The sequence below is a fragment of the Momordica charantia genome (assembly GCF_013281855.1).
Source record: "Momordica charantia cultivar OHB3-1 chromosome 11 unlocalized genomic scaffold, Mcharantia_2.0 BLBB01000011.1, whole genome shotgun sequence".
In the NCBI taxonomy this organism is placed as follows: Eukaryota; Viridiplantae; Streptophyta; class Magnoliopsida; order Cucurbitales; family Cucurbitaceae; genus Momordica; species Momordica charantia.
The window spans coordinates 11,799,097-11,811,880 of record NW_028275159.1 but is presented as its reverse complement, the minus strand read 5'-3'; the positions used below and the strand labels follow the sequence as shown (position 1 = coordinate 11,811,880).

The 12,784-nt window shown below is 36.3% G+C and overlaps 1 protein-coding gene across 1 annotated transcript; it reads left to right on the top strand.

Annotated features, from left to right (window-relative positions):
• The first annotated feature begins 2,225 nt into the window (after window positions 1-2,225).
• On the top strand, window positions 2,226-12,381 carry LOC111013511 (nuclear receptor family 2 group C protein). Its single transcript, XM_022287957.2, has 3 exons — window positions 2,226-2,607; window positions 5,977-6,057; window positions 11,672-12,381. The coding sequence occupies exons 1-3, from the start codon at window positions 2,449-2,451 to the stop codon at window positions 12,080-12,082; spliced, it is 651 nt and encodes a 216-aa protein (XP_022143649.1). The 5' UTR covers window positions 2,226-2,448; the 3' UTR covers window positions 12,083-12,381.
• Window positions 12,382-12,784: the final 403 nt, after the last annotated feature.

Sequence of the window (12,784 nt, the reverse complement as noted above, 5' to 3'; positions counted from 1 at the left end):
TAAAGGCTTACCAACTTCTCGATTCCTAGGATGGTGTGTCAAGGTCATTATCCAATCAATTTGGACAAAACTTGGCTCTCGAAAATTCAGGAGCATGTCTTCCTGAATGCCTATGTGGTCAACAAACTTCAATATTTATCTCTTATTTTTTTTTCTCCTTTAATTTTTCTCTCTCAGTCCATTTTTTTTTATTTCCTCTCCCCTCCAACTTATTCTTCATTTTTCTCTCTTCTACCTCAACACAGCCTCACTAATTTTATGTCCATTTAAAAAATATATTTTTATTTTACAAAATCGTAAGTAATTCTCTTATTCATTTGTCTGGTCTATTTTTGTTCAATTTAACGTATCATTTTGTATTTAAAAGACATGAGAAACAAAGATAAATTAAAAGACAAATATTCATTTAAAAAATAAGTCAAATTTTCTGCCCAATGTACTTTGGATTGTGAAAAACATACCAAATTTTATTTGTAGCAGAAAAAAAAGAGAGTTTTTTTTTACAATGAAAAAATATTCTTTTTTAAATAGTATTAAAGAGATATAGTATAAAAAAAAGATATAGCAAATTTGAATTTTTTTAGTCAAAATTTGAGTTGAAATATATAATTAGAGATAAAATGTGAACGGATAAAAATGAAGGAGATGTGATACAAGACAGAAAATGAGAGAAGAAGAGACAAGATAGCAAATATTAAAAGTTAATAAATAAAAAAGAAAAAAAACAACATTTATCTAATGTTATTGGGCCACGTAGGTAATCAGGAGGAAAGTGCTCCTAAATCTTAAAAACGAAATATTTTCCATCCATCAACTTAATTATCTTTTAAATATCTTCTAATTACTATTTAATCTATGTAATTTTTCCTACTTATTTGTTACTTCACAGGTTTGATGCCAATGGTTATGCGCCACTCGTTGCTACATTGTTTTATTTTGCAACCTCTACTCCATTTTCACTATGTTGAGATTTTTGCATATCAACCTCCTTCCTTCAAATTCCATCTCTTGTTTTATTTTTTTCACAAGTATTAACTAAATCATAAAAAATATATATTTCATAGCATCGTCTAGAAACCAATCTTGTTAAGTCATTTGATCTTGTTCGATGTGGGGTCCTTAATCTGTCTTTTTTAGATTGAATGTTTGTTTAAGTTTGTTGGACTCTGATATCATCTTAATATTCATGAGATTCAATCTCAAAATCACAGTAAAAAGAGAGTAATACATGTATTTATAAAAGTCTCTTGATCTTTTTGATGTGAGATCTTTAACGACTAGGAGTTGAGGACCACTTAAGTTGTGTTTGGTTGACCGTACGTTAAGTTACCAAAAAAAACAAGCAAAAAAAAGGGTAAAAAAATGAAAAAAGGACATACATGAAAAATAGTTGAAAACTTTCAATATTCATTCGGGGCATAACAAGCACTTAGACTTAGACTTGAGAGTAGTGCAAAATTGGCATATGTGTATCTTTCTTTCTTCTTCCCTCTTTTTTAATTTGTGAATATCGGGCCAGCTTATGCGCATTTCAAATAATTCCACGGGACAGTCACCTAACCCTACAATATTTGTTGTTCGAAAACACATCGGAATTAATTCATAATATAGGTGGTGCATGTGTATCTTGTATGACTTTGACTTTTTATTAAAATTTTCAATGGCAGACGACTCACAACCCAACATAAAAAGAGTTGTACTTGGGCAAAACCCCTCCTTCCTTAAATTCTTCGATAAGTCGTACAGTAAATTAAAACACGACAGATAGAGATTTTTTAATACAAATATAAGGGTGAAGATTTAAATATCTGACGGAGAAAAACTAGATACTAATCGTTGAAATATGCTCACAATAAATAGAATTTTAAAACTAGATCTTTAAAGAAAAATTAGCAATATCTTGATACATTGAAGTATAATAGGTTTGTCATTGCTAATCGGAACTTAGTTCGAACTAGTTAAAGCACCAATGTCCGACCAAGAGGTCATGAGTTCGATTTCCCACCCCAACATATTGTTGTACGATTGGGTTGGCATTCGACGTCAAATTTAAATATATAAATATATATATATTGTTTTCTAACTTTATAATAATAGATTTGATTTGATTTGATACAAATTTGGCACTAAGATTATAGATGGCAAGAGGAGAGGAAATTAAAGAAATAATCATATGTAGAGCATTGCCACGATAAGCTACCATAAGTCCTTTTCCTCCACTCAACCTCACAACTCCTTTGTTGTATTGTATAGGGAATGCAATTGCAATTGCAATTCCAATTCCAATTCCAATTTCAAGCATCCCGATTCTCTCTCCACTCGCCCTTTGCCCTTCTCCAAATCCCAATCCTCCTCCATAAATCCTCACTGTGAAGGGGAAGAACAATCCGGCAACACGCCGGAATCGGACGCTTCAGTCACCGGAGAATACCGAATACTCCCTCCGTGATGGCCAAGAAGCGGAAATCTATCGCCACCAGCCTCGACGAGGTAGATCGGACCATGTACGCCTCTTTTTCCACTGCGGCTAACTCCCTCTCCCAGCTTTACACCCAGTCTATGAACCACCAGAAGTTTTCTTTCCAAGCCGGAGAACGTCACGCCATGGTCTGGAATTTCATCTGTTCCCCCTTTTGAATCTGTCCCTTCTCGGGTTTCTTTTTCTTTTTCCCTGTTTTGCGTGCTTGATGTTGATTTTGTTGGACGTGGTTGTTGGTTGAATCGTCAGTATTTATTCTGGGTTCTCATTTTGACAAAACTTGGTTGCAGATTCCCGGGAGTTTCATGTTTTCTGAGAATTTAGGTAGCATGAATCATACGTATTTCTGCTTAAAAATCTGAGCATTGGATTGTGAAATACGATCGAAGTCTCGAATGTGGCTGTACAGTTTTTCACCATTATTTGTTCTGTCTTTTACTTTTTGATTCGTAATAGAGGATATATATATCGTTCATACATCTTTACGAGGGTCTTTTTATCTCTTCTTCGTTAAGGGGATGACTAGAGTTAAACGTTCTACGTTTTCCTTTTGTTTTGCATTTGAATGGTTCGTGTTTATCCTTCCTTCTTAGAGGGGATGTTTGATGGTTATGCTAGCAGAACAAGGATTCTATTGTATTCACTATAAAGGGATGCAAGGCATAGTTGAACGGTTACTAAAGTGAAAATTGAAATGAAACCAAGTCTTGATTTTGTGAAAATAAAAATCAAGGTCTGGTTAAGAAACTTTCTGGGGTTTTATCTTAACAAGCACCTACTCCTGATGCTTTTGGTTGAACGGATGAATTGATATCTCCTGCTGAACCACCGTTTTGTGCTTTAGTTTCTAAAACCATACTCTAAAATTTCTTTGAAATCCTAAATTCCTAGACTTGAACTTTGCTTATTGTGTTCTGGATCCTTTCTTGTTTGGTTCTTTTTTGCCTTTCTACATATGACTCTAACGCTAGTCCTAAACATGAGTACATCAAGAAGATGGGTCAAAAAATGGAGGACAATGCGGACTGGAGAATAGATGAACACTGGGAAAACAAAACATGGTTGATGAATTAGATGGGCTTTTTGTAATGATGAGAGGATCAAATTAAGGAAACAATTGGACCTCCCATGGCTTTTCTTACTCCCTGCTTTCCTAGCTTTACAACATTTTTTTTTTAACAAGAAACAACTTTTCATTGATATATGAAAAGGAGAAAAAGTTCAAGAATACAAACTCCCATAGGAGTGAGAGAAAAAGGAACAAATGAAAGCAAAAATATTGAATGGATACAACATTTTTTATGACAAGGTTCTTCAAAGGCTTTGGCTGGGGGAATATGGCTAGAGAGGAACTACAAAATATTGAATGGGAAGGAACAAGAGTAGGATGATTATTTGAGTTTCCTAAGTTTTATTGCTCTTTTTGGTGTTCCCTTTGAATTTTTCTTTGTAATTAGACATCTTTCGTTAACTAAAAGGGAGTATTGGTAAACTAAAAGGGAGTATTGGTAATCTTCAATTATTCGTGATGATAGAGTGCAAAGAATTATTTTGTGGGAGATGGTACGTGAATTTCAAAGGAAATAAGTGGTTGAAACTTAAACAACAGGAGATTAAAGGAAGTTGCAAGCCATTGTGTCTCTTGGAAAGGAGTTGCAGTCTTCATCATTTGGTTAACAAGGAATCTTCTTTCAAGAAAGTTAAAAACATTCTTTTGGTCTCTCGCTCTCCGTGCCTAGAAACACTAAGGTTCGGATTCAGGAAGAGTTCCCACCCATCCATACTTCTTCAAGTTTGTGCTAATTGTCATTCTAGCAGAGAAGATAACAGCCACCTATTTGCACATTTCCGTTTGGGAGCAAATATACTAACATACAGAATTTAATCTTTAGTGCTCCTTTCTAGATCCTTTGATACTAACATATATCTTTAAAGTTGGTTTCCTTGTTCAAATAATAACTCTTTTACTAAAAAGTATCTATTTTTCTCTTTAAAATTCAAAGAAAACTCGAAGATTTGATTGAAAATGTATGAAAGTGTTTTCTAGGGCGCAGGTTAGGGAGAACTCACTTGATAAATTGGAGGACAATGTTTCCATCTCATCTAGTTGGTTGGGTATGAAAGGCCTTGCCATTGCAACTATTAGGAGGAAGGTACATCTCCCTTCCACCTAAATAGATATGGAGATTCCTGAGCAAGGATGATTCCCCTTGTGCAGGAATCAGTTTCTAGAAGATATGGGAAGGAAGAGGTTGGCTGTTTCACAAGTTCCATAGCTTGATTCTATTCAAGATGTCCTTGGGATGCTATTATGTAGGGAGATAGAAGTTTAGAAAAATTCTTCCTTCAAAGTTGTAGTGGATGGTAGAATGGGTTTTAGCCAGGAAGTTCTGGTTTAAAAGGTATGCTCCATGGGATAAGTTGCTCTCACTGAGGCACCACCGCAATACCGATACGCCTGATTTCTTTTATTGTTTTTTAATTCTTTTCAAAATAAATAAGAAATATGTTTTGTAAAATCATAATTGAACCTCTTTGAAAAGTCCTCATTTATTTTTCATTAGCTTTTTCAGTACTATATTTTTCATGTGTAGAATTTATAATTTTATATTTTTATTGTGGGCTTACAAGTCTTTTTCTTTTAAGCTGAAGTGCCAAGCACTATTAAGAAGGCATGCATAGGTATTAGGCACCTCGTCTCTATAGCGAGGTATCCTAATTTAGTTGCATGCCTTTTGAACCAAGGTGCACCGTTTTTTTTATTTTTCTACATTGCTCAAAAAAATAAAATAGTTTGCCCAAGCTTGTATCTCAAAAAACTTCTTGGAAAATCCCCCATTTCTTTAATTTTTAATTTTCTCATTATTCACAATACTATATGGTTACTTATATAAATTTTAAATTCACATTTTTCTTATGTGCTTCATTAAAGAAAAGTCCTCACTTTAATTTATAGTATGCCTCATGCTTTAAAACACATGGGCTATAAAATACTAGAAGCTATAAAGCAGTTTTTACTATTAGCTTTTGGTTAACTTATGAAAAATTAAACTTTGTTAAGTGGACTAGGTACTTTATCAGTTCATTGGAGCAAGAAAGGATTTATAGTTGCTGGTCACGAAATCATAAGTTGTAGCTCAATTAGCTAGTTGCAAGTGTTAACACTTATGTTCATTCAAAAGAACAGCCATAGTTGTACTGCCTTTAGTTTTAGTTTTGCTAATGTTTTTTTTTATTTGATCCGTGTGTCACGGGTCAACCGCCTGATCCTACTACATTTGGTTGACAAAGTAACTCGTAGGATATTAAATCCTAGGTAGGTGGTCACCATGGTTTGAACCCATTCCCTCTAAGCCCTTTGCTGTTTACATTTGCCCTTATTGACCACTAAGTCATCCCATGATGGTTAGTTTTGCTAATGTGATACTATATATTTGCAAAAATACGACACTTCTTGTTTTACTAACATATGTTATCTTACCTGATGCTTTTTTCAGGAAAAACTCTATCAATGGATGTTTAGACAACAAGAAGGCGGATCTAGAGTGACAACAGCTGATGTACTCAATTACATACGGGTAAACTTGAATTTTTTCTTTGATTTGCAGTCTTGGTTTAACCATTTGAGTTTATTTGTCATGCTTCATGTTATATTAGGTATATCAGATAGACATTTTTAGAAAATAGAAAACATGAAACAGAAACCTTTCTTTCGATATTTGAATAGTTACAAAAGTTTACATCCTTCCATTAGAAGTACAATAGCTTACCTCATTAATGAAGTCTGAATAGAAAATTAATATTAGACATCTCATCTAGAATTGATAACATTAAGTGAATATAATCTAAATTCTTTAGAGAGTATACCTAGAGGTCGGAAAATATTTGATGATCTTCGCTCTTTCCTCTCTGTGATCTCTCCGAAACTAGGGAATATGTAGCCCCTTTCTTATATGAAGCTATTTGGAAAGACCACTATCCAAAGAAGGTGAGATTTTTCTTTGGGAAGTCAGCCACAAAACCATCAATACCCACAATAAACTACAATGTATGAACGTTCTCCCCATTGGTGCTCCATTTGCAAATGCAGCTCTGAAACCCAATGTTACATCTTCATTTTCTGTGAATTTTGCAGCAGCTTTTTGGGCGTGATTTTAGCAGCTTTTGGATGGTCTATGGCCCTACCAAATGATCCTTCTCTTCTTTCAATCACCCTTTCTGGCCACTCATTTAAAAAGGAAAAGAAGCTTATTTGGTTGAAATTTGTTAGGGTTTTTTTTTTTTTTTGGGAGTATATGGTTAATTTAAAGACTAAAGGTTTGAGAGAATCAATTTTCTATTACATTCATTCACTCAAAGGGTGTTTGGGGGAGGGGTTGGAATGAGGTGGTTTGGAATCATGGGTTTGGGAACCTTGGCCTCCTAAGCCAAACATAATCCCATGGGGTTTAATAGTAAATACTATTCAACCCATGGGTTACTAACCATCTCTTTTTCTTTTTTCTTTTTTTTTTTACTTTTTTTTATTATTTTTTAATTTAGAAAATGAAATACAATATTGTAAAAGGGTGGGCTAGTTTTAGAAAAAGAAATTAGAAAAGAAGCCCAAACTTGGGCGACACATTCCTGCACCCCAAACATAAGTTATTTTTTATTTTTTTTTTTGATAAGAAACCGAGCTTTTCATTGTGAATGAAACCAAAAGACATATACAAGGGCATACAAAAACAAAAGTCCAGAAGGAGGAACCCAGAAAGGGCTTCCAATCCAAAAGAATAGAACCTAACTAGTAATTACAAAACAAATTCGAAACAGAACTCTATAAGGAGACATTAAGTCTAATGAGATCCCGAAAAGACTCTCAATCTCTCTCCACCCCCCTAAAGATTTTGTTGTTTCTTTCCAACCAAATCCCCCACAAAATCGCAAAGAAAAAAGCTTGCCACAAAAACCTCCCTTTTTTGCGGGAAGGAGAGTACAAAAGCACTTCCTCCACCATAGTCCCTCAATCTCTATGACGAACCCAAGAAACCTCGAAAGTCTCAAAAAGTCGGACCCAAATGTCCTGGGAGAATTGGCAATGTCATAAGATGTGATCGAGATCTTCAGAATCCCGCTTGCAAAGAACACACCATTGTAGCCCCAAGCAGGAAGGAGAGTGCTTATAAATACAATCCAGGGTGTTCACTTCTCGAGTAAGACCTGTCCCAGAAAAACTTAATCTTCTTTGGAATTTTCATCTTCCAAAGCGAGACAAACACTGGGGCCGCGGGGGAGAATCTGGGGAACATAAAAGATTAAAGAAGAAGCTAGAGGAGAAACCCTTAGACGGATTAGAGGACCAAGCACGAAAGTCATTCCTAGCACAAGAGAAAGAAACATCAGATAGCAAGTGGAGCAACTCAATTGCTTTCCGAGCCTTTTTGTCAGTCAAAGACTGACTGAGACTAAGGAAATGGACAACCATTCCCCCCTAACCCATAGCACCAAGGCCACTGAAAGCAACCTCCTATCCGATAAGCGAAAAAGGCGAGGATATAAAGAACAAAGAGCCTTTTCTCCCACTCAGAGATCCTCCCAGTAATAAGTGTCATGACCATCCCCAACAACACAAGACAAAAATTGAGAGAAGAAAGGAAAACCTGAGGAGATAGCCTTCCGGGGGTTATTCGCACAAACGGTGACAAACCTTAAGCCCTTCATCTGAGACCCAATCAAAGGGGTGTGGCCCATACTTGCTCACGATAATCCTCCGCCACAAGGCACTAGGTTATTGGAAGAACCGCCATAACCATTTAGCTAAAAGTGCATCATTTCTATGTCTTAGGTTCCCAATGCCCAGACCTCCTGCCTATAACGGCTTGGAAACAATCTCCCAACTATGTGAGCTCCACCCCACTCACCCACCCCCTCCCACAAGAAATCTCTCATAAATTTTTCCAAACTCTTACAAACAACCACAGGTGCTTTAATTAGGGAGAAGTAGTACGCCGGAATCCCACTTAAAACTGTTTGAATGAGAGTTAATCTCTCTCCCCAAACACATTGTTATCAAATCTCAGACTACTTATTCTTGCCCCCGGACACATGCTTCCCAATTCCATGCATCATAACATCCCGAAATCTACCTCAGGCTTAACATTTCGAGGCTACTAATGTCGAACCTGCACCCCAATCGACCCCTAAAGGATATACATAGACAAGTATACAGGTGACCTAAAGTAAAGAATGTAAAAGGATGATTTGCCTGTAGCATTTGACTATAAGAAGCTGGGTTGAAACTTTTTAGATGCTATCTTTTTTGAAAATGGATTTTGATTTGGTTTGGAGAAGATGGATGCAAGGGTTGTGTTCCTTAAACTTCTCCATCATCATCAACAAGTCTACGGTTAGGAACTTACCTCCTAGGGAATTTGTCAAGATGTGACCCTCTATCTCATTTATATACTCACGTTAGTGGCAGATTGTTTTGGTGGAATTATTATAGGTAAAAGGCTACAATATTCCTTTATTGAAGTCTTTTATATTGGAAGACATTGTGTCCCTCTAATGAATCTTCAATTTGTGTACACGGTACTTGGTTTTTTGCTTCCTCAGATAATGGCAAAGTTTTGAATCTGCTACACTGGATGGAACTTTTTTGGAAACAAACGATAATTTTCATTGATGTAATTAAAAGAAAAGGAAAAAACAAAGGATTACAAGGACAGAAACTAGAAAATAACCGAAACTGCCCAAATACAAGGGCAAAACCGAAGAGCTTAAAGAATCTAATCAACGAAAATAAATGCTTCCCAGTTTAAGGAAATATCAACAAAATTATAGTCCAAAAAAGTAATTAAAACAAAAGGAAAAAACAAAGGATTACAAGGACAGAAACTAGAAAATAACCGAAACTGCCCAAATACAAGGGCAAAACCGAAGAGCCTAAAGAATCTAATCAACAAAAATAAATGCTTCCCAGTTTAAGGAAATATCAACAAAATTATAGTCCAAAAAAGTATTAGAAAGAGAACGCTACTGTGAGGCTCTTTAAGAAGCCATGTCAAACTGATCCAATGAGCAGCAAATCTTTTTTTGAAAGATTATATGGTTACGTTCCAACCATAATTCTGAACTATTAGCTTTGACTTTGTTGGATGAGCTTTTGGTGATAGAGACGGCCCAACCAAGAGATTCAAAACATTATTCTTGTAGTCATTTGAGAAGGCCCAAAGAATCCAAAACTTTTTTAAAACCCAGAACCAGCACTTCAGGGACAAAGAACAGCCAAAAAGGAGGTGATTTTGGTTTTCAGAATCTGCAAAACAGAGGAAACAAACTGAAGGCAAAAGCTGAGAATAAGAAAGCTTCCATTTAAGAACATCCATCGCATTAATGCTGCTGCTGTTTAAAAGAATCCAGATCAGAATGTTCATTCTTTTAGGACAATTGGTTTTTCATAAAGCTGAAAAACCTCTTTCTGCAAGGGAAATGAGTTAAATAAGTGGCTGAATAATGAATTTACTGAAAACTTCTTTGATTTCAGCCTAGATCAGTGGTTTTGGGGGTAACGTTCAGCAGCATTTTTTGGTGGGCCTGGCAAATCTCTGGGACTGTAAAGTGAGAGCTTCGCCTGCAACTTATTTGGGGCTTATGTTTGTGGGGAATCTGAGAAGTTTTGCACAATAGGAACCCGTAACTGAGAAGTTTATGTAAAAAAACCAGTAAATGGAGGAAAGGATGGAACTCTTGCGGGGGTAGACTTACATTGGTAAGACTGTTCTTGCAAACCTCCCACTGTACTTTCTATCTGTCTAGGCTCCTATCATGTCTACTAAAAAGCTTGATAAGCTCATCAGGGATTCCTTCGTGGTAGGAGAAGGGGGCTTTGGAAGGTGATGCTCATCTTGTGAATTGGAAGGATGCTTTGTTCCCCTGGGACCGGGATAAAGGTGGTATGGGAACTGGATATATAAAAGAATAGAAGCTTAGTTACAAAGTGGCTTTGGAGATTTTAGCAATGAACATACTTATGACATGAGGTTTTAGTACCAACAATGGACTGACGAGTCTGGATGGTTAACATGTTATTCTTCTTATGCGAGCTTTTGAAGCCAGTGGTTCATCATTTTGAAATTGAAAGATCTCTTAAACTCAGGGTTTGTGTAAGTGGCTGGAAGTGGTTCTCATGTGAAATTAGATACTCAGTATGAGCAAGCTGCCTTTTCTTCTGCTTTCTCTAGGCTGAACTCGCTGGTAGTAAAGGTTGCTATATTTCTTCCTTGTGGCATAACGGGAGCCTTTGGTGAAATCTCAACTTCAGGGGAGCTTTAATTGATGAGAGAGGAGTGCCTTAATTGGTATTTCCAGCCCTATTCTCAAGTGGATATGAGACACTTGATGCTTCCGGGAGTTTCATTGCTAAATCCTACTTGGACGACCTTAATAATAGGGAGGAAGTCTTACCTAGTTCATTCTGTAAGTTGATTTCGAAAGCTAATTATTACTAAAAATGAAAAGTTGTGTTGGTTTTTGAGTTATCCAAAGTAGGAGGAAGCTAGGGATTTTTCTTTGGATCGGCAAATCACATTTTTTGGATCATAACTTCACGTTAACATTTTGGTATCCTTAATTATAAGGCTCTCGTGACAATGTGAAAACAACTCTTATTATGCTTCTTGGTGGTCCGGTTTGGAAACTCTACTTACCGTTTAGGAAGGAATGCTATTTGTGCATTACTTTGGGAGAATTAGTTGAAAATAAATTGTAGAATTTTTCAGGATTTGTATAGACATTGGCGAGTGATTTTCCACTAGGTCTTTTGTTTCTTCATCTGGGAGTTTTCTTTCTAGTTCTTGTAGTTACAAACTAGCTAATGATAATGTTATGGCAAACTGAATTGTATTATTTGACTCCTTTTGTTGAATTGTATTTTTTATACTCTTGTATATTCTTTCTCACCTTTCCAATGACTTAAACACTCCTTCAGATATGATATGAGGGATGGAGAAAAATTAATAATAAAAAAGTTTTACTTTCTTTTCTGTTTAGAGTGAAATTGTTAAGTTGCATTTGTAAAGAGTTTAGGAGAAATTGAAGAATTGCTATGGCAGTAATTTGCATTTGTGGTAGAGTTTAATGCATGAAGCAAAAAGTTGTGCTTATTCTCTTTAGCTGTATGAGTTTTCTGAATTCCATACTGACTTGCAGAACGAGTTGGATTACTGTGGAGAGGAACCATCAATGTCCCCTAGAGCAGCAGTCCACCAACATCAGCATGCTCAACAAACCATGCAATTCACAAACTCGAGCTTTCCAGCTTCGGGTCTTTCTGGGCCAGCAACTACCGGACAAGGAAGTCGAACCGAGCATTCTGATAACAAAAGCTCAGTCTTCTCAAATGCTCTGTCAAGCCCAGTTCGCAGGGGTTTGCAGCAATATCACATAGCTCAGGAAGCTCACTACCCAAACAATGGAGGGATGTCTGGGGGAAATGGAGCCACTCGAAACAATGAACCCAACTTTCTTCAGCACCAAAGTGCGGATCCTAATTCAGTCAGCTCTAACGACTCGTCGATGGACATGCATGCTGATAGTCCTTCACATGATTCACATTACTAATTCGGAGATCGCTAAGTTTTATGACCCAGGTGAATGTGCACAAGTTCCTGGCTACCAATGGCCTTTTCTTTGTTGGAAATTTCTTTAGGTCTTTCTATCTGTAAAGGGTTTCTTTATAACAGGACCTGAAAAAACTGGAAGTTGCCAATACCTTTGTTTTGTCATTTATTATGCTGTTCTAAACAGTGGTTTGTTTCCTTTTTTTTCTTTTTTCTTAGAACTCAATACTCTCTGTAGATTGGCAAGTGTGTGGATCTTCTGAATGAGAAATTTATAGAATATGGTTCAGGTTTCATTTATTTTCATTCTCATATTGTCAGAACGTCTTGTTTTATTTTTTCTCAGGTTTCTTCACATTCTTGTGGATTCCTGTGGCAGAGGTAGGAGGTATTTGGCCCTGAAAGGGATTGGGGTCTTAGATCTTAAGAAATTTCCTTTCTTGATATCTCTTTTCCCCTTAGGCTCGTCGGAGTATTCTATTTCATTTTCTTTCTAGACTGAAATATTGATTTGATGTTAAAGAAACTAACTCTGTTTACTTGAATGGGACTTTTGTCGACGTTAAACTGTAGAATGTAGTTATTCAATCTTGATGGGGCGTCACCATCGAAGGGAAAATGGGAGTGCTCTTGTTTAACGAGGAAATTAGCCACCTTTGGAGGAGGGGTTTTGAAGAGATCACTTAAAGAGAGGATCGGTGTT

Excerpts from the sequence above, each read along its gene's own strand:
- LOC111013511 (XM_022287957.2), top strand. The coding sequence starts at position 2,449 with ATGGCCAAGAAGCGGAAATCTATCGCCACCAGCCTCGACGAGGTAGAT. Across the intron at positions 2,608-5,976 it reads CCGGAGAACGTCACGCCATG|GAAAAACTCTATCAATGGAT; the intron begins GTCTGGAATTTC and ends TGCTTTTTTCAG. Across the intron at positions 6,058-11,671 it reads ATGTACTCAATTACATACGG|AACGAGTTGGATTACTGTGG; the intron begins GTAAACTTGAAT and ends ACTGACTTGCAG.